This window comes from Girardinichthys multiradiatus, chromosome X (genome assembly GCF_021462225.1).
Source record: "Girardinichthys multiradiatus isolate DD_20200921_A chromosome X, DD_fGirMul_XY1, whole genome shotgun sequence".
NCBI classification, from domain to species: domain Eukaryota; kingdom Metazoa; phylum Chordata; class Actinopteri; order Cyprinodontiformes; family Goodeidae; genus Girardinichthys; species Girardinichthys multiradiatus.
The window spans coordinates 27,096,789-27,119,209 of NC_061817.1; the positions used below are offsets into that span (position 1 = coordinate 27,096,789).

At 39.5% G+C, this 22,421-nt stretch overlaps 1 protein-coding gene across 1 annotated transcript in view; it reads left to right on the plus strand.

Annotated features, from left to right (window-relative positions):
• The first annotated feature begins 377 nt into the window (after positions 1–377).
• LOC124862448 (noelin-2-like) overlaps positions 378–22,421 on the plus strand; it is a 59,870-nt gene continuing 37,826 nt past the window's right edge. The window contains exon 1 of the mRNA XM_047356360.1: positions 378–864. Within this exon, the coding sequence (XP_047212316.1) occupies positions 811–864 (54 nt within the window). The 5' untranslated portion in view covers positions 378–810. The remainder of the gene's footprint in view (positions 865–22,421) is intronic.

Here is a 22,421-nt window from a genome sequence, read left to right on the forward strand (position 1 = left end):
TATCTATCTATCTATCTATCTATCTATCTATCTATCTATCTATCTATCTATCTATCTATCTATCTATCTATCTATCTATCTATCTATCTATCTATCTATCTATCTATCTATCTATCTATCTATCTATCTATCTATCTATCTATCTATCTATCTATCTATCTATCTATCTATCTATCTATCTATCTATCTATCTATCTATCTATCTATCTATCTATCTATCTATCTATCTATCTATCTATCTATCTATCTATCTATCTATATTTCTCTAACTCTGATTCTGTTCCTCTCAGATGCGCGCATGCACTACAAGGATCGCCTCCATCAAAGACCAGGACTAGTTTGAATCGGCTCCTGGCACATAGACGTGCTGCTCCTAGCGTCCGCACCTTGAAAGCACAGCAGTCACCTTCCAACCTCTGCGACTCTCCACTCCTCTCCTTTTCTCTCTTCTCCTTTCTCAGTCGCAGTTATTCTGCGGGTCGAAGGGGACTGGTGTCTTTGAACAGATTACACCATTTTAATGAGTAAACCCCCCCCACCCCCCACCCCCCGTACACTGTGAGAAATTGTAGCTTTTCGCCTTTCGCCACATCGCAAGAGTCTATGCTCCACAGAAGACCAGCGGCTGATCGCTTTACCAAGCCACGGAGGGCTGCCTGGGCGTTCTGGTGATGAGGGTAGTGGCGCACAGCCGACACAGCTTTGAAGGAATCCCGTTGGGTCTGAAGAAACCGCCCCAATAAGGGACGACAACAGACGGGGAGAGCTGCTGGAACTACTGGACGTTGGGACGCTACCATTCCTCCAACAATGCATCTCTTCAGTGCCATGTTTCTACTTGTGATGTTAGCTGGCATCAGCGAGGTAAGGACGCCTGCATGCATTGAAAAGGCACCGCGTAAAAGTTACTGTAGCAGCTATTATATATCCTCTGCGTGCACATTCTTGTGAAAAAAAATGTGAAGTGAGAGCAAAGCTTTTTTAAGAACTGTGATAATTTAAAACAAACAAAGTCGGGTGGTTTTTTTGGTGCATTATTAAACAGTCACGCTGTTGTTCTATGGCCATCTCCATTCACTGGGGGGAAAGTAGGTAGAAAGTTGAAAAAAATAGCACATAAGCCATGGACCACTCTAACATGAATATGGTGTAATTTATAGGTGCATTAAATACATATCGTGTGTTGAGAAAAGTAGAAAAACATTCTTATGCTGTATAAGCTAAACTAAATGTTTTAAGATATTTGGTGGCTTCGGTGACCCAGTAGTTGTTGAGATCGTCCTGACTACCTGCTGAACCTCACCGACAGAGAGGTCCAAGTAGCATCACTGAGAAACACTGTAACTGACTGTGCTAATTGATGAAAGAAGCTGGCAACCATGTGGGATTTAAAAGCTGTGAATAGAAACCGTGAGTAATTAGCGTGGAGTGGCAGACCAGCGCCAATAAAACGGCAGCGGGTCCCTGCGATGTGTGATGTGTCTCTGCATGGGTGGCGTGCTCCTGTGCATGACACTCCAGGAAAAGTCGTGTCGGTTTGGTACAAAACTGACGAGCTTTGATGTGACAGTGGTAAATTGAAGTGAAGGACGGTAAATTATTTGACCCAGAAAAGCTTTTAGTCAGGGCAGGAGCATTTGAATTTGCAGAGAGTTCAGCTGGTCAGCAAATTCCCACTGTTGAGCATAACTAATGACGGATTAGAAGGTGTGACAAAGCTTCGACAATTTGTCTGTTATTTAAAACCTTGCAGAAAATAAACCATTTAGCTCTATGCTGTAACTCATCCAGGACCAAGGACAACGTCGTGTCCCGCCTTTTGGTTAAAAGCAGCAATCCGATTCAATTTAGCACCACAGACAGCTCCTCCTCGTTCGGCGGCGGTATCACTATATGCTAAAAAGGCCACAGGCTGCAGGGAATTAAAAAACTCTGCAACAGCGGTAATATCTTTAAAAAGCATAGCACACTGTATTTTGACACATTCCACATCAAAATATTAAATATGAAACCAAACGTCAGGGAGATGTAGAGTGGTCCCTATCGAGTAATACAGTCACATCAAGATATATTTTTTCTTTTTCTTTTGGGATGCTCCCCTGAAGCCCCTGAACAAAGTAATTTGTCACAGCTAATGGGCCTGGTGGAGTTTTCACACACTGGTGATTACACACAGACCCTTGGTAAGGATGTATCAAAAGCCTTTCAATGTATTTTTTCATATATTGTTGTGGAATAATCAGAACATTTTGAACGATCCGTGTACATTTTGTGTACATCTTTCCAATCAGGAAAATTAGTTTTTTTTTTATTAATTTATTTTGTGGAGCTACAGGACTTCTTTCACAGTATACAGACAGAGAGAAATGGAGGGGGGACATGCAGCAACATATTTCATCTCTGCGGTCAATAATTTGTTTCATAAGACTAAGATAACCATCAAAGTAGGTTGGTTTAGTATCTAGTGAACCATTTGTTTATTGCCTTTTGAAAGACCCATCTATGTCTCATTTTAGTTTGCAGGGTTAGTCCACCAGAGTTTTATTTAAAATCTTATAATAAACAGAGTTTATTATGGTATAGACTCTGTTGTGGATAGAGTCTTTGGAAGAGTATCAAGTCCACAACATCACAGATCCTCCACCATACTTAAACATGGGCATAAGGTCCTTTTACAGACTGGCATTAAAAAAAAATAGGACACCATATGAAAGCCTTTGTGTTTATTCAAAATATTTGGAGATAAGGATATTTAAAATAAATTTTAACAAAAAAAAAACGGAGGCATTCGGAAGGAACATTGTAGTATCACGTCAGTATCATAAAAGCTTTACAGTGGTCGCATAAGAATTTTAAATCTGCTATTCCAAAATACAAAATAGAATTTCTTGGTCTCCAGAAGAGAGGACGTATTTGGCATAAACATAAAAAGTATTCAAAGAAAATAACCTCATACCAACTGTGAAGCATAGACCTGGAAGTGTCATGGTTTAGGAATCCGGCAGGACCTGGCCAGCTCATCTTCACAGACTGCATCATGAATGTCACCATGTGTGTATGGAAGCAAATCGTTACCATATTTCAAATGAAAAAGCATTTTCAGAAATGCTTTTTCATTTGTGGCTGCATTTGTGGCTGCATTTGTGGCTGCATTGTTTGACTCATAAATGAAATTAGTAACCAATAATCCTATTTGCATTTTAATTTTCTTCTTCAAGACTGCTCATTCTTTCACTTAATTAAAATTAAAAAGAAAAATACATTTGAGATTTATTTTTCAAAACGTACCCCAGCAAATAGATACCAAAATTCAATTTGAAATGTCAGTCAGTCAGTCATTTTTTACCGCTTATTCCATAGTGGGTCGCGGGGAAGCTGGTGCCTATCTCCAGCAGTCTATGGGCGAGAGGCAGGGTACACCCTGGACAGGTCGCCAGTCCATCGCAGTGCAACATATAAACAACCAAGCACACACTCATTCATACACCTAAGGGCAATTTAGAGTTACCAATTAACCTAACAGGCATGTCTTTGGACTGTGGGAGGAAGCCAGAGTACCCGGTGAGAACCCACACATGCACGGGGAGAACATGCACACTCCATGCAGAAAGATCCCCGGCCAGGAATCAAACCCAGGACCTTCTTGCTGCAAGGCAACAGTGCTACCAACTGCCATTTGGCAGTGGCAGAACTGCCAGTTCTGCCTGCCACCGAAGCTGCCTCTGGAACTGCCACAGCCTGCCGCAGGGTGGCAGGAGATTCCGCGAGGATGCCAGAAGGTGCCAGACAGGCCATAAAAGCTTGCCGCTGTTTTTGTGGAAGCTGATGCTGATTATCGGCAAATGGGTTGTCATTATTGTTAATAGTGTCTGTGGAGCTGCCACCGGAAGTGATGCCAATGCTGATAATCGGCAAACGGGATGTCATAGTTGTTATAGCCTGTTACCTTTAAATAATGATTTCATTATTGATTATTATTTAATAGACAGCTTTAGACCGATAACATAAGGTGATTGTATTTACTTGACATGGAAAATAAATAGCACTATGTGTTTGTGTGACGTGTTGAAAGGATGACGAAGATTTATTGCACAAACAGACGGTTTATTATAGAGCACGAGCGGCTATTCTGAATTGTCACTCACAGAAAATTATAAATAAATGCTTAAAAACACGCTGAGGATGAGGATGCCACAGCCTGCCACCGGAACTACCAGTTCTGCCTGCCACTGCCACAAATTGAGCTCGGCCCTGCTGCAATTCAATCAATTTCTCGGCACGTTTGCAATGTAATGCAATGCAGACGTGCACAGCGCCCCCTACCGAACAAGATGGGTAGCTCGGTCAGCAGAGAGCTGAGGAAGAGCGGCTGCTGACGTCACTCTGCTGCGCCCGCAGCTCGGAATGCTTTTTTGTTTTCGAGTTCTGGGCAGTACTTTGCGGGCAGACCGTGAAAACGAAAAAGCAATGTCTGCTTTTTTTTATTTTTTATTAAGGCATAAAATGGGCAGTCGTGAAGAAGAAAATGCAAATAGGATGATTGATTACTAATTTTATTTATGGGTCAAATAATACAGACACATTCTTAAAATGAAAAGGCATTTCTGGAAATGCTTTTTCATTTTCAACTTTTACATTTCAAATTGAACGGGCTGCACGGTGGCACAGTTGGTAGCACTGTTGCCTTGCAGCAAGAAGGTCCTGGGTTTGATTCCTGGCCAGGGATCTTTCTGCATGGAGTTTGCATGTTCTCCCCGTGCATGTGTGGGTTCTCACCGGGTACTCCGGCTTCCTCCCACAGTCCAAAGACATGCCTGTTAGGTTAATTGGTCACTCTAAATTGCCCTTAGGTGTATGAATGAGTGTGTGCTTGGTTGTTTATGTGTTGCCCTGCGATGGACTGGCGACCTGTCCAGGGTGTACCCTGCCTCTCGCCCATAGACTGCTGGAGATAGGCACCAGCTTGCCCACGACCCACTATGGAATAAGCAGTAGAAAATGACTAACTGACTGACATTTCAAATTGAATTTTGGTATCTATTTGCTGGGGTATGTTTTGAAAAATAAATCTCAAATGTCTTTTTCTTTTTCATTTTAATTAAGTGAAAGAATGAGCAGTCTTGAAGAAGAAAATTAAAATGCAAATAGGATTATTGATTACTAATTTCATTTATGAGTCAAACAATGCAGCCACATTCTTAAAATGAAAAAGCATTTCTGAAAATGCTTTTTTATTTGAAATATGGTAACGATTTGCTTCCATATGTGTAAAAGTGTGTTTGAGAAAACCATGAGACCCTCTAGATAAAAAACAAAAAACAAAAAAAAACCAAATCAAACCAGAAGTTTAACTGGACCCTGAAACATGACAGTGACCCAAACATAACAGTAAATCCACCAAGGACTGACTCAGTATTTAGAAATAGAAACTCCTGGCCTGGGCCAAGTCAAAGCACACATTTTATTTCATTGAGATGATGTAGGGTGACTAGAAACAGTCTGTACCTACAAGAAACTCATCAAACACCTCATAGCTGAAAGTAAGGAGTTGGGTAAACTTCTCTCAGACTGATGTCAGAGACTGGTAGATAGATACAAGAAGCATCTCACTGCAGTTATATCAGGCAAAGAAAGCTTGACAATACTTTTTATGTCTGCACCACCAGTCCACTGTGCCTGATGAATAATTGTATTTGTCTGCCTAGTTGCCAGTGGCTAAAATTAACAGTGCCTCTCTGTCACATCATATATATACCCCAGGGAAACAGAAGGTCAGTCAGTCAGTCATGTTCTACTGCTTATTCCATAGTGGGTTATTCCAAAGTTCCTAGAGACACTGATCAACTTTAAAAGTAAAGTATAAAACAGAAAAGATGCTTCAGATACTGTGTACTTAAAAAAAAAAATGTTAGAAGTACTAATAATTGTGACAGCAATAATTTTGTTACAGACTTTTTTTTTTCATCAAGAGTTGACAGCATGATATATATTCACTAGTAAAGCAGGAGTAAATGACAGAGCACTCACTGTAAGGGAGGAGAAATTTTAATATAGTGCAGGGGAAGGAATTTCCAGACTGTGACTCTGTGTTTAGGGAGGGTAGAATCAAGATCCTCTTTAAAAACAAGCAAACAATATTCGTAAGTAGAAAAAGCCAGCAATGAAACTGAAAATCATGAGGATGCTCATGAATTCCAAGACAGAGTTATCAAATATGAACAAGAAAATTAGAATACGGTAACAAAAACCCATTTACTGGTTACACAATACCCTGGGGAGCTTTACACAATGTTTAATAAAATAAGATGAGATTATTTGCTGCAAATTTGTCAATTAGAAAAGAAATTCAATGATGTCTAACATCATTTAAAATCAGACTTTATTTATATAGCACCTTCAAACAATTCCTTGCATTGACCAAAGTAGAAAATGAAGCAAATAAATACAGAACATGGTAAAACAAAAATAGTCTCAAGTAAAAAATAGAACCACAAGCACATTAAAGGAGAACATAACACACTAAAAATCAAAAGGTCAAAAGCCTTTTTAAATAATTAGGTCTTAAATTTGGCTTTGAATGGAAACAGATCAGAGATGGTGCACAACTCATAGAGAAGACTATTCCAGGATGTCAGGCAGGCCACTGAAAAAGACCAGTTCCCCCATTGCTTACACCTACAGTGAGGCACTTTTACTAGATGTTGACTAGTAGACCAAAAAAGTTCAGATAGGTAGGGCGGTGCAAGGCCATTCAGTGCTTTAAAAACAAACAGCAGCAGTTCAAATTGTATCCAGGACTGAACCAGAAGCCAATGCAGTTAAAAGAACAGGAGTTATACAGTGCCTTGCGAAAGTACTCGGCCCCCTTCAACTGGTCAACCTCTTGCCACATTTCAGGCATCAAACATAAAGATATAAAATTCAAATTTTTTGTGAACAATCAACAACAAGTGGAACACAAACGTGAAGTGGAATGAAATTTATTGGATGTGTCAAACTTGTTTAACAAATAAAAAACTGAAAAGTGGGGTGTGCAATATTATTTGACCCCTTTGCGTTAATACTTTGTAGCGCCACCCTTTGCTGCAATTACAGCTGCAAGTTGCTTGGGGTATGTCTCTATCAGTTTTGCACATCGAGAGATTGAAATTTGTGCCCATTCTTCTTGCAAAACAGCTCGAGCTCAGTGAGGTTGGATGGAGAGCGTTCGTGAACAGCAATATTCAGCTCATTTCCACAGATTCTCGATTGGATTCAGGTCTGGACTTTGACTTGGCCATTCCAACACCTGGATACGTTCATTTGTGAACCATTCCATTGTAGATTTGGCTTCATGTTTTGGATCATTGTCTTGTTGGAAGATAAATCTCCATCCCAGTCTCAGGTCTCTTGCAGACTCCAACAGTTTTCTTCCAGTATGGTCCTGTATTTGGCCCCATCCATCTCCCCATCAATTTTGACCATCTTCCCTGTCCCTGCTGACGAAAAGCAGGCCCAAACCATGATGCTGCCACCACCATGTTTGACAGTGGGGATGGTGTGTTCAGGGTGATGAGCTGTGTTGCTTTTACGCCAAACATATCGTTTTGCATTGTGGCCAAACAGTTCGATTTTGGTTTCATCTGACCAGAGCACCTTCTTCCACATGTTTGATGTGTCTCCCAGGTGGCTTGTGGCAAACTTTAACGAGACTTTTTGAGAAATGGCTTTCTTCTTGACATTCTTCCATAAAGGCCAGATTTGTGCAGTGTACGACTGATTGTTGTCCTATGGACAGACTCTCCCACCTCAGCTGTAGATCTCTGCAGTTCATCCAGAGTGATCATGGGCCTCTTGGCTGCATCTCTGATCAGTCTTCTCCTTGTTCGAGATGAGAGTTTAGAGGGACGGCCGGGTCTTGGTAGATTTGCAGTGGTCTGATACTCCTTTCATTTCAATATGATTGTTTGCACAGTGCTCCTTGGGATGTTTAAAGCTTGGGAAATCTTTTTGTATCCAAATCCAGCTTTAAACGTCTCCACAACAGTATCTCGGACCTGCCTGGTGTGTTCCTTGGTCTTCATGATGCTCTATGCGCTTTGAACACAACCCTGAAACTATCACAGAGCAGGTGCATTTATACGGAGACTTGATTACACACAGGTGGATTCTATTTATCATCATCAGTCATTTGGGACAACATTGGATCATTCAGAGATCCTCACTGAACTTCTGGAGTGAGTTTGCTGCACTGAAAGTAAAGGGGCCGAGTAATATTGCACGCCCCACTTTTCAGTTTTTTATTTGTTAAAAAAGTTTGACACATCCAATAAATTTCATTCCACTTCACGATTGTGTCCCACCTGTTGTTGATTCTTCACAAAAAATTAGAATTTTATATCTTTATGTTTGAAGCCTGAAATGTGGCAAGAGGTGGAAAAGTTCAAGGGGGCTGAGTACTTTCGCAAGGCACTGTATGTTCATGTTTACATGAGTTAGTCAATAAGTGAGCGGCAGAATTTTGGAAAATGGAAGACCAATTGATATCGACATATAAAGCATTACAGTAATAAAGTCTAGAACTAACAAAAGCATGGGTAGCCTTCTCCAGATTGCTGCAGTTAAGGAATGGCTTTATTTTAGACAGCAGAAAAAGTTGAGAAAAGTTTAATTTCACAACATAATCAACTTTTTTTAAGCAACATTCAAGTTGGAGGTGAAGAACCTAGGCTGGGTGAAACATTACATGATTTAATGGAGGCATCAAACAAAATTTATTTAGTTTTATCATTATTTAGGTGGAGAATGTTTTGAGAAAGCCATTGCTTAATGTCCTTAAAGCTGTTATCAATGGAGTTTAAACTGAGTGGAGAATTGGGAGTGACCAGCAGATAGATTTGCAGGTCATCTGCTTACAGATGAAAAGACAGATAATGGCATGCAATAAAAGGTCCAAAAGGCAACATTTATAATGACAATAGCACAGGCCCCAGAATGGATCCCTGCAGCACAGCAGAGGTCAGTGGAGTCAAGGAAGAGGATACTAGGTCAGGTAACAGAGAATGTTCTGTCGATTAAATAGGAGTTAAACCACTCAAAAACTGCTCCCTGAAGGCCAACCTGCTGAGCCAGAACAGGGATGATGGCCAGGTGGTCAACAGTGTCAAAAGGTCCAGCATCACCAGCAGAACAGATTTTTTGGCATCGAGGGACAAGAGTATATCATTCTGTATTTGGAGTAATGCCGATTCAGGCCTATGATGAAATCTGAGGCCAACATGTATAAATAGCAAAGGCCATATGTCACTGCAAACATCCATGTTTTAGATGCCTACAACATGAGTGAAAACTGTTGCTGACCTTTAAAAGTAGTACAAGATGTTACGTTGTTTTACTGCACAGAAGGGAATCTAATGTACAGAGTAGATTCAAGGGAAACCAGCTGAGTTTATTGTAACTGGTACAAAACACGGCTTAGCACACTCTCCCAGCCTCAAAGATCTGTGTTACAATTAATTTGTCAGGTTCTCCGATGCCCGATAATGAATTTATCCCCTAACAAAAATTTCTGCACTATGGATGTGCTCCAATAAATGTTAAACACTTGTGAATTTACCACTGACAATGTAGCTGATGATTTACTACTGAACAGTATCTTAACCCGTGTCTGTGAATTCATCCAGTAACTGGCCTTGGGGGACATTTTGTTGTAAGTGTTCTCATTAAATATTGAAAGGTCTGAAAGAAAATATGACACCATCCGTCTTTCTAAGACTGCACGCAAACATAAAAAATTCATGAATTCTTGTAAATCAGCCTATGTTTGTAGCTGGGATACATTTTTAAGTCACAGTTTTAGCAAAGACCACCATGAAATATGTAGAGGTCTTTAATTAGTCACTTGTAGATTCGCTTGTTGTGTTTGTTAAGCAATCATGATGCCCATGGGTCATTGGTGCCACAGATACAAATTGTACCTGCTTGACCTTGGTATTAAATGTGTTTTATGTACATCAGTCGGTGCAAATAGGATGCTAAGACACAAGCGACTATACTTGTGCTTGTTTGTTTGTTTGTGTGTTTGTGTTTATCTACAATGCACTGTTTTGAGGGGAACAAAAAGTGCAGTCTTAGTCACATTACTATGAATAAAGATTTCTTCTCCACAGATATCAAACTTGTTGTAAAAGTGTACCGATCCATCCTCTTGCAGCCAGACTCCACACTCTGCTTCTCGGTGTTAATTTTCTTTTTTTTTTTATATCACCTGTGTGGTTTCTGTTATCAAGTAACAGTTCCCTTGGGGAATTACAAAAGTTGCTCCAAAGTTTGTCTGATGTTTATACTTCCATCCCTGGTATTTTGTACTCAGCCTGTTACACCCTGTTTGACAACAGCTATAACAAGGTAGAGAGAGAATTTATTAGAGCAGATTCATCTTGAGGATGAAGAGTGTTTATTTGCTATTTGCAAACTACAACTTTAATAGAATGAATCTCTACAAACTTTATCATTGTCAGTTCACATGTAGTGCCCATGAAATACATCAACTCTGACCTTTCATATGCATTTAAAAACATTCATCTTTATCAAGGTCTTTGAGAAATGCTCTTGCTGTTCTGTCAGATGTCGCTATGACTTCAGATAAGATGACCTCTTACTCCAAGCAGCCTGGATCCTGGGCTCTTCAAGAAATAGATTTTTTTAAGACCATACCATGCTTTTATAAGTAAAAGCTGTTTCTTATGCCTTGTCCTTTAAATATGAATAATTTTATTTTAGAATTTAGTAATCCAGAAACACTTTTAAAAAGTTTTTTTCTGAATCACAAATTGACCTTAAATAGAGATTCATTCACTAAAACGGGTGAGACTGTCATCTGAGCACAGAATGATAACACGTTGAGAACCATGGGTGCTCAACAAGTTCAGAGAGAACAGTCAACATTGATTGTTTTCATTTCTTTTAGTTTAGGCAAGCTGATGAAAAATGTGGAAAATGACATGGCCAGGCATTCCCAAAAGTCTACATCTGGTTCGGTTGATCAGCTTGTAACCAGAAGGAAAAGAAAAACGGAGACAAAGAAGTACAAGAAATTACCCAACCAATTTGCAGCAAGTCTGATTACCTTGACTGATTTCTGCTGCAATATTTTTTGTGCATGATGTTTTTTAGTTACTTTAGTCAATTTTTTGTCACGAGTTCAAAAAAAAAATTGTTTTGTTTTCTCTTACATGTCTTGCTGTGCTCGTGACTTACTTTAGGACTTTTTTTTTTTCATTTGATTTTATTCTGGCATCATCCAATGACCTGGGACAGATAAGAGTGCTGCCCTCTCCCTGCCACAGGATGGTCTTCAGGCCCCAGCGACATCTGTTGTGAAGACATTCACCCATTAGCTGAGCTGAGACACAGTGGTGAGAACCAAAGGTCAAACAACAGACTGAGAGGTGACACAACAAGATCACATTTTTCTTAGGTATTCTGGAGCTGAGAAACTTATGTGTCCAGGTGGTCTAAATCCATCTTTGTTTGTCTTTAGACAAAAATGTCCCCACAATTTTAGTTATTTCATTATTTATTTATTAGCCTCGATGTTACCAGGTTAGTCCCGTTGAGATAAAAAAAAAAATCAAATTTACAAGAGACCTCACCAAGAAGGTAGCAACACAGTTACACTACAAAATACAATAAAGCAATACAATTTATATTAAAAATAGTAATCATATCAAACATTTACCCATATGTGTTGTAGACTGCAATGATTTCAACAGAGCTTTAAATTCATTTGTCACCAGAGCTTTTAGTTGAAGATCAATTTGTCATTGATTCCAAGTATTAGGAGCTGAAAACCAGATTGATTTCTTACCTAGCTCAGTTTGAACTTTGGAAACAACAAACTATAGAAAATTAATCTCCATTGATCGGAAATTGTGGTATCAATCTTTCTTTGTTAAAGACAAAACAGGTAAGATGGGGTGATGCCTAAAATAGTTTGTAAACAAATAAATACCACTGACTGAGACGAGGGACATTCAGGGAACTTTAGCTTAGAGTGTACAGTGATAAGTAAGGTGGCCAGCATTAATAATGAATCTCAGTGACCCATGATACACACTATTGAGTACCCGGAGACAGTAAATAGAAACATTCATATAGAGCGCACCACCAAACATTTATAGCAAGACTTGTTTCTGCAATACAATCCCAATAAAATTTTACATTTTGGTAAAATATACTAAATATGTTTATTAAAATACGAGTAATCATCAATTAAACATTCTAGATATTGAAAAGTAAATACAAACTCAATTTGTTAACTATTTTTTGTTTTTCAGAATTTTATCAAAGGCAGATTGTAGATATTGGAAGGACTCAGCAGAGGTGGGTACTGTGCAGGATATGACAGTGTCATCTGCATAGAAATGAAAAGCTAAATTTGGAATATCCTGTCTCACAATATTTATGCAAATCTTGAATAATAATGGACCCAGTACAGAACCTTGAGGGAAACCCTATTTACCTTGTGAAAACTGAGAGGACAAACCTTCTATCTGCACAGCTTGGGTTCTGCTGGTAAGATAATTTGCAAACCAACCTCCTCTGAAGGTAAATAAAAAATTGCAGCTACAGTCCCAGTGCAGCCCTGAAACAATGAGCAGTACTTTGTTTTGGTTTAAGATGTTTGACCTCAAATAATCCCAACATTTGTTTGGTCGAAGATGATAAAACTGAACCCTTGCTCTGATGTTCTTTGGCTCAAACATCTTATGTTTTAAGAGATAAATTTTCATAGTTTTACGGAAAACCTTCCTGTATTTTACATGACCACCCTCCATTCTCATCAGGCATCATGATAAACCATCTTTTAGAATGGATGCACAACCTTGTGAAGTTACTGTTTTTCATCCAGATCTGTTTGAAGACTGCAGCAGAAACTCAGCCAGCCAGGTTCATTTTATAGCTATTAGGCAAGTACAGAAAACAAGAACATGTACATCATGATGCACTTTTAAAAACATTTAGCACATGTACTTGCAGGAGTCTATGTGTACACTAAATTGTACACAGTACATTACAATATAATTGATTCTATAGGCTAGTACTGCCGCCTTAGTGAAGTAAGGCTTCTTGATCCAATTTGAGGGGAGCAGATTCATCTTAAATGAACTTTAGATGCACTCTATGCATGTTTGGTTTTCATCCGATAGTCCAAAAATCATGCATGTTAGATTAAGTGATTCTGAATTGTACCGTGAGTAAAGTGAGTGCATGCATGATTGTTTCTCTCATTTAATTTCGACACTTGACCTGTACAAATGGGAGCTGGAATAAGCTACATCCTCCTCATGCCTCCTAACAAAAGTTTAGAAAGTGACTGAATTGGTTTTCCTTTATGTGGGACGTTTCTACACCTACTGTTTGTAAAGTTGGACTCTCTGACTGTTTTCAGAGACATTTCTCTTTTTTTCTGTGGTTTAATTTTCACTGTGTAGTGTTCGGAAGAGACTGATCAATAACATTTTGAGAAACACACGATTTATTCTTTAAGAACAAATCACATTGTCACAGTCACTTCATGAGGAGAGCCAAAACAATATTTTATTACAACTGTGTGGGCAGCAGTGTATATGTGCTTTTACAAACTTGATAAGTGATATAAATCTGCACATTCATAAATGAAATTAGGGGAGACATTTGGTCATGCAAGACAAAAAGCTGGCAAGGCAAACGTCCATTTGACACAGGTTTGAACTGTCCACTGCTGCGACCCTTTGGCCATGAAATTTCTTCCCCTGGTGCCAGTCCCAAAGAGAGAGAATAAGCACAATTTAAATAGTAATCTTACCTCATTCGCGAGCGAGATCAAACCACTTGAGATAAATTTCTGACATTACCGTGCCAAAAGCCCATTACACAGCAATCTAACAATCACTGCAAGTTAAAGACTGGAAAAATTATGCTCATTCTGCTGCAATTGTCAGTGAGCCAAATGGTTAAATGGAGACTTCGTAGTTTGATAATGTGAATCTATGTTTACCAAGAGGGAAGACAATAAGGCAGAAGATTGAACAGAGTGTGGTCTGTCAATCAGCATGGTTACCTCTACTCAGAGAATTAGACAAATGAAAATCCGCATGACCATGGTTGTAAATATGCTGTTGAGAGCCACGAACACACAATTCCTAAAATCACCTTGCCATGCTGTACAATGCCAGCACTTGTGTAAATTATAAACACTACCCCATGCAAACAGAAGGTCAAACTGTCCCAATGAAGCATTTTTAGCAGAAGAACATTGCACATTCTGTATGTTCACAACAAATTTGTTTATTCTCCATGACTGAAATTACAGTTTTTTTTTTTTATTTAGAGCAACAGTTTACAAATATTAAGCAATAATGTGTAATCTCACTGTAAATGTCATGTATCTTAATCTGGTCATTCCACATACATGCTCAAATATTCTTTATTCTGTTACATCTCATTCTGTAACAATCATCAAACACTACAGTATGTGGGCGAGTAAGTGAAGAGGTAGGGGGAGATGAGACACAATGCATCCATCCACCTTCATGCACTCCCCATCATTATACAAAGGTGCCGCTTCACAATCAGCCTTAGATAATGAGGTTGCATTATCTTTGATTCTCTGCTGCTTGGAGAGATTGAATCGTATGTGCCAGTGTCATGGCAGATTAGAGTAGAGCTTGTACAAATGCACGGTAATGACACCCCGTTGTGTGAGTAAACCACAGTAGTGAAGATTTGTTTTAGAGTAGCTGCTTAAGAAAGAGGCTGCAGCACAGAGAGCTACTGAGCCTTTGTGCTGTTCACTGTTCGCTCCCTCCTCTTTAATGTTTGATGTGCTTTCATGTTGCCCGCTGCTGCATCTTGAGAGGTGCTTGTATATTTGTGTGCGTTTTTAAGGAACAAATAGCCCTCTAAAAATGCTGGAAACTCAAATAACGGGGACATATCTGTGAAATGAGAACAAAATGAGAACATTGTGTTAACCTAATTTACTTTACGGTAAATGTCATATTAATTGTGAAGCAAGAGGTTAACATGAATGATCATACATGGATTATGTATCCTTGCAAGATGTTTGTAGTTTGATCAAAATTAAAACAAAATTCTGCTTTTATCACTTTCCTTGCTAAGTTTGTTTATCTTTCTTACTGGACTGATATGAGCATGCCATGATGGTATCTGTACAGGCCAGTCAGGTTCTTCTTCTATCTGGACCTTCCTTTTAGTGCTGATGCGTAGTCATGTTGGAACAAGAAGGAAGGGCACAGACTTTTAGCACACAGCTGGTAACATAAGATCGTCCAATAGGTCTGAAGTCGCCAAGCCCAACTCCTGAAAAACAGCCCTACATCATAATCCCCTCTGCACCAAACTTTATACTTGACACAATGCAGTCAGGCAAGTGCCACTCTCCTGGCTACTGTCAAACCCAGATTTGTCCTTTGTTTTGGCAGATAAAGAGGTGTGATTAGTCACAGAGAACACATTTCATGCTCTAGAGTCCAGTGGTCCCAGGGTTTAAACCACTGCATCCCACACTTTTCATTGACCTTAGTGATATAAGGCATCCCTGATTAGGGTGCATCCTGGACACTTCCATTTGAATAATTTCGGGGCACACCTCACTAGAATGAGCTCGCTGGAGGGACAATATAATAGCAAATAATTCTATTAATTTATTGGAGAAATTTAAACACTTCATCAAAATACTTAACTAGCAAAAGAAATAAAGTGATATGGTATTGGTCAATAAATGGATTTTATAAAGATACGAAATGGCAGTTCATGGGTAGGAAACAGCATAAAGGATAGTTGGGCATGCTTTGAACAGTGTGTATGTTTGAGGTTTCATACTCTGGCGTACCTGTTTTCTACATTTCTGGTGATCATCGAGTCCGCCTCAAGTACGCACAGACGTGCACAAAGTCAAGTACGCTCCACTGTGTTCCGCCCTTCATGAATGTGAGATTGGATTAATTGTTCCAGAGCCATATCTGTCTATTCCAATACAACACAGATTAACTCTGGGCTATTGCGATATGTTGAAGGTGTTGTGGCTAGGTGTGCTACAAATGGATATGAAGATTCATGCTTAAACATTGCACCTCTTTGCACTTACCTTTCTGAGTAGGAGGATAACACATGAGTACAGTGAAAATAATGGTGGCAGCTTTTTCTTGAAGGATTTCTGTAACATGCTCTCAAACCTTTTTAAGGTGCAGTGGATGGGCATGATTTTCTCAGTTTTTCAGTCAGATCTACCCTTTCCCCTTTTATTTCTCTAAAATAAGTTAAGATGGTGAGCCAGATGGCAAACTAAAGCATTAAAACGTTTGGTACGTCCATTTTTTATGAGAGTCAGCTCCTCTAATTCTGAGGCCAAGGTTCTCAAATGGACAGAGTTGCAATAATCTCCACTTTTAGAACCCGACTCATTAGGAAATAATTAGACACTTTATCCACCATGTTTGTTGTTTGAAATAGCAGCACAGACAGAGTCAGCCAAAGACTGGAGCTGAACTCGGCTGACCTAAAGACAAACACACACAGGCGCTGGTTCGGCTGCAGACCACAGAGAGGGGACTCTCCACACACACAAACAATTTAGAGGAATTTAAAAGTTTAAGAAAATAAAAAAACTATATGAAATACTGATGGACGGACAGATATAAAACAGCACTGTGCATGCTTTTCAAATAATTCAGCAGTTGTTTTGGAATGCAAATTTTCAGCATCACCCAGTGTCTGGTACTTGGATTATTTAGCTCATCCTTTAAAAGGCCACTTACTCATTCTAACCCACACACTGGCCAATATCATGCTGCAGGCTTGTGTGGTCTCCAAATGACCTCTGTTGCTGTTTTCTGTCTTGATGAAAAGCCAGCAGCCTACTGTCCTAAAATGACTGTTGGCGTTCCCATCAAGTGAGCTCACTGACTCCAGGACAGCTGGTAATTGCCATTAGAAAGGTCTTTGAGGTCCTTTGGGACTGAGTACAAAACATGATTGTTAGAGATTCTCATTTGTACAAGCATTGTTAACATGGCAGCTAAGCAGAAGCCAGCTGTCCACTTTGGGACTGATGATCATTTTTTCACATGCACCAATAATATTTCTCCAAGTGTATTTGTCAAAAGTGTAGTTCTCCATTCGTGTATTTGTCAAAAGTTGTCAAATACACAATTTTTTTTTTAAACATTTCAGTGCATATTTAATGCATAGTAGATTATTTGTATGCTTGTTGTCAAGACCGTATAGAGCAATCAGATTGGCTGGTGGAATGAATATCATCCCTATATCACATTCTCTCCTCCGACTTTCTCATTCTCCTTCTGTGAGCTTGTGCTGCAGGGTACAGGACTCCCAGAGGTTTATGTCTTTGACTCTAAGTAAGAGTGACATTTCTCTGACAACACCCAGAACACACACACACACACACACACACACACATACACACATACACACACACACGCTTTGTCTTACACACGCATTTTCTTTGTCTTCTGTACTGTGTAGTTCGCAAACATGTCAGCAATTGGAACCGCTGCACACAAAGAACCAAACAATGTATGGGATCAATTCTAACAAGCATAGCTGAGCCCATTATAGATATGGTAGGAGTGGAAGAGGAAAATTTGTGCACAGACATGCTTGATCTTCTGCTGACCAGACATTGAGCACTGTCAACAACCCTTGTTACACTATTTGCTGCAACCATTAGACAAACCTGGTATTCATTTTCTGCGTGTGTGACAGAGTTCTTTGCATTGTGGATGCACCTCCGGACCAGTTTTTTGTATGACCTTGCTTTCCCGTGCTTGATGAATCTTTTATGAGTCTGGTGATGTGGGTTTCTGTGTAGAAGATTGGAATATAAATACGGCTGTTATGCCTACAGCTTCTCTTCCTGCTCTGATACAAAAGCTTTCATGAGACAAAGCACATTGGGCAAGCTGCTGCACGAACGACTCTTCACGTCTCTCCACCTTTATCAGATGAAACACGTTAAGGTGCGATATGGTTTTGCTAACACCAGACATGGATGGAGTTTCCACTGTCTCAGTCGCAGTACCAAACAGCAAGTGGTTATACAAGGTAATACACACTGTGTAATACCTTGTATAACCACAGAATTTAAACAGTGTGCAGTGTTTAAATTCAATAGTGAGTGAAATGATTTACAATTCCGGCCAAATGTTACATACTCTCATCATGGGTATGAATGTCACCTTAATTTGGTGATTTTATGATATATTTGACTCATATTTTTCAGGGTGGTACAACTTTACAACTTTAGTGAATTCTAAAAACAATATTGGGTGCACACGTTTGAATTTATTCTGGATTTTCTTCAGAGTACCAACACCATTGTTGACAGTTGGTATAGTGTTCTAAGGTTTGAAAACCTTGACTTAACCAATTATACTTGTCATTGTGGTTAAATACCTATGACCATAAATCTTTTTTCCAGCAGACATTTGGCTTGTACATACAAATTGCAGTCATACTTGAAGTTGATTTTGGAGCAGGGACCTATTTCTTTGGTTCTATGTTGATGTTAAATTGTCTTTACTGTGGACAGTTGCAACAGTGTCCAGTTGCAACAGTGTCCAGATGATGTCAGGGTTTAGCTTTGGTTCCCTGCGTTGTTTTTGGAGCTAGCTTCCTTTCTTCTCAGGGATAATGTTTGGATCAGACAGTTATCATTTTCCAACAGGACAATAAATCCCAAAACAAAATCAAAAACAGTTGTAATGGATAAAGCAGGCTAGTATCCAGCTTCTGGAATGACCATGACCTCAACCTTGTTGAAAATGTATGAACTATTCTTAAAAGCCACTGTGTGCCAGGAGACCAGAAGAAAGTGCCAATATCCAGCCAAACTTATGCCAGGACCTTGTTGATGGATACAACATTCAATCAATTATAAGTTGAGATGTATGCACATATGTGAGCCTGTAGGCACCATTTTGAAACCGTTTTATTTAGAGAAAATCCACAGTTGATTAAAACTTCCACACACAATTTTTGTTTAAAAAAACATTGAGGTTGTGTGTTGTATCATCATTTCAGGCTATAGAAAAAGAATGGTTCTAATGCATCACGTAAAGCCCCAAATTATTATGCAATTCCTGTCCATGGTGAGTGTATGTAAACGTCTGGCTAACACTCTTGCAAGAATGAGGGCATGATAAAAATGAAAGATGAAAGCATGAAAGATGAACTTTCACTAATACATTTTTTTTTATATATTTTTGCAGCACTAGAGGCCTTTATTTATCAATTTTTTCAACAGTAGGCAGACAGGAAATAGGGGCAGTGAGAGGGGGATGCCATTTGGCAAAGGTCTCCGGGTCTGGGACTCCAACCCGGGACGGCCGCTTTGAGGACTGCAGCCTCTATATATGGGTTGCGTGCTTAACCCCTACACCACTAGCACCTCACCCCACTACTACATTTTCTTCTATAAACCAATTTTCTTCCATCTATGTCCTTTGTCAGATTTGTTCCACAAAAAAAATCTGCTTTCAATAAGCAGAGGTGGTAGTGTCTCCTCCTGTGCTGAAATTAAACCCAAGTGCTTGCCTTTGATTTAGAGCAATAAAGAAAGAGAGTAAAGCAGCACAGTAGACACGGATGCAGAAGGCTAGAGGAGCCGCTTAATAGATGGTGTTTTCCACGTGGCACTGTCATAGCCACTCAGTAGGCCCATTGATAAGGGAGGCTCTCACTGACTTCGCCAAGGCTTAAAGGCTCCAGTCAGGGAGGCGTGGGAGCCCAGCAGCCATCAGACACTGCTGCATATCAAGCAGGCTGGCAAAGCAGCTCTCTGCAGCACCACGGTGAACAAGGTAGAGAGGTCCTTTGATAGAGACTCTACATGTAGGACAGGGAGACAGCAGGAAGTTCCAGTGGAAGAAACTCCAGCTTTAATGATACTATTTTGCCTATTTCCATCATGTTGGGATTCCGGTGTCTACAATTCACATGTGTACTACTGGAGTTAACATCGCTTCTTGAAATTAGTGTAATTTAGTTCAAATGCATCTGTGTGTTGGAACAAATTTTTTCAATATTAAATAAATGAAGTGTGCAATGTTACATCATTTTACAGCTAAAAAGGTAATACTACTCTATGTTAAGGATGAAATGCAGCTTTGAACGTAAAAGGGTTTGAATGTATTACTTAGCTATGGAAATATCTACCATATATATTTGAACTTATTTAGCCGCACATCAACACATTCCAGGATGTAACAGACACCGTGCTGACATGCTATGAACGTAACTCTCTGTGGCGATCAGTGTAGGTGGGCAGTGACAGTATAAAGCGAGAGGATATGAACTGGGTTCAAATTAGTGGTTATTGGAGTGGCTGAAGATGACAGCATATCCGGGAGTGCGTGGGAGAGAGACAGAGGAAGGAAGAAGTGGTGTAGAGTTTGTGGAAATGAAAACTGGAGATTGCAGGAAGGGATAAAAGGGGAGAAATACTAAGGAAGAGCTTCACATCTGCGCCTGCAGGGAAATTATCTGCCCTATCTGAAGCAAAAGGAGAATAATAATTAGGGGCCCATCACTCCGTCACTGATTTTGTTCCACTCACTGGCAGCGACACTCCTTGCAGATGGCCTTTAATTAGCTCTACATCACTTAATCAATACGGCCGTGACAAAACAATAGCATGTGTATCCGGTCGCTCGGCCGACGGAGACACTGGAAGCAGCAGGAATAAAGGACTAGTGTTGACAGACACGACGTGAAAGGGAAGTGGGGGGGGGGGGTTGTCTACTAAGCAAAACGTCATGCTCTAATAAAAACCTGCTGTTATGACGACTTGAATCTGCACTTGTTTATTGACTATCTGCTTGAAGATGAAGAATTACATATTTATATGTCTGTGCCATGTTGCATAACAAGATAACAAGAAGTCTTTGCTAGAATTAGGTGAAACTCTCCTATGGGATCAAACACTGGTATAAGAGCGTCAGATCAACATGTTTCAGCTAAAGTGATGAGTAGGTATTCGTGATTGCTCTCTCTCTTTAAACCTTATTGCCCTTGGCTACTGGCCCTCTCCTTCCCAGCTTTCAATTCTTACTCTTCCCAATGAGAGTAGTAGCTTGCAATAAGTTATTGCGAGTTCCTTTAGAAAAGATCACTTCTTACTTGTCAGGCACATCTTCCTCCTCAGTACATTATAGAACAATATCTGCTGCAAACCCTAAATCTTTCCGGACCTTATCCAAACAGTCCAAACCAAGACCATTAAAATCGAAGTTTAGGTATCATTCCAAATCTTCTGGGATTTTTTCCTATTGCCAAAGAGAAACCAATATAACATATTTATGACATGGTAGTTAACACTCCAAGATTCACAGTATTTCCTTGTTTCAATCAACACAATTGTTGTTAACTGCACATTGCATGTGTTTTTAAAAAAACTTTGTGGTTTTCTGAAAGTTTCCAGAATCATTGAAACCTCTAATGCTCATTGTTACACGGTATTTATTCTAAATATTATTTTTTGCACTTATTGGTCGAATGTTTTAATATAAATTGTTGAAATGTTTTGTGAAAGGCAAGGCAATAGCCAGCAACACTTTCCCTTGAGGAAAAAACAGCTGTGTGGAAATCTGAAATACAACGAGTGTCTAGCAAAAGATGTGCCTATGAAAGGTGAAAAATGCTTCATCCTTCCCTTTGCTGAATGGAATATTAATATGAGGAATGACCTTTCTGATATTGTGTCTGCTCCTCAGATCCATGTAGTCCAAAACATCATCATTAAGCTGTGTGATGTGTGTAGTGTTAACTGAGCAGGACAGGATTGCCATCGTAACGTTTGAAGTCCACGTTTTGAAACACAACAATCTTTTCTATATTTTTCAGGAAGAATTGAATAAAGATTAATGCATGCCAGTTTATACTCTGCACCTACTTAATGCTACTTTTGTCTGTGACAAATCCCTTTTCATTGTCCAGTGCAACCCCCATTAATGTAAAACAGGACTCTGAGGTCCACACTTTACCATGACAGCCGCTCGATCTGCCTCCTACTACCACTTTCTCACTCAGAACACTTCTCATCTCACACTCGGCTGACTCAGCCAACGTTCATATGAACTTCTCATTTCCCCTCTCTATGCCAATTTTCTCCAGTTTGTTAATACTTTTCTCTCTGTTTGCTTTCGTAATGAGAGAATGGATCAGTGGCTCCTCATTTTTGACATAGACGTGGCGGATTATGGTGCTTGAATCAGTGGGTTGTGGGGAGAAAATGCTGAAAAAAACAGGATAACACTGTTAATTTGTACAAATAGTCTTTCCTTTTTAACAAATATTACAAAACCCAAGAAAAGCACACAATGACATGCTCATTTGTTTATCTAAGTTTCTGTTAACAA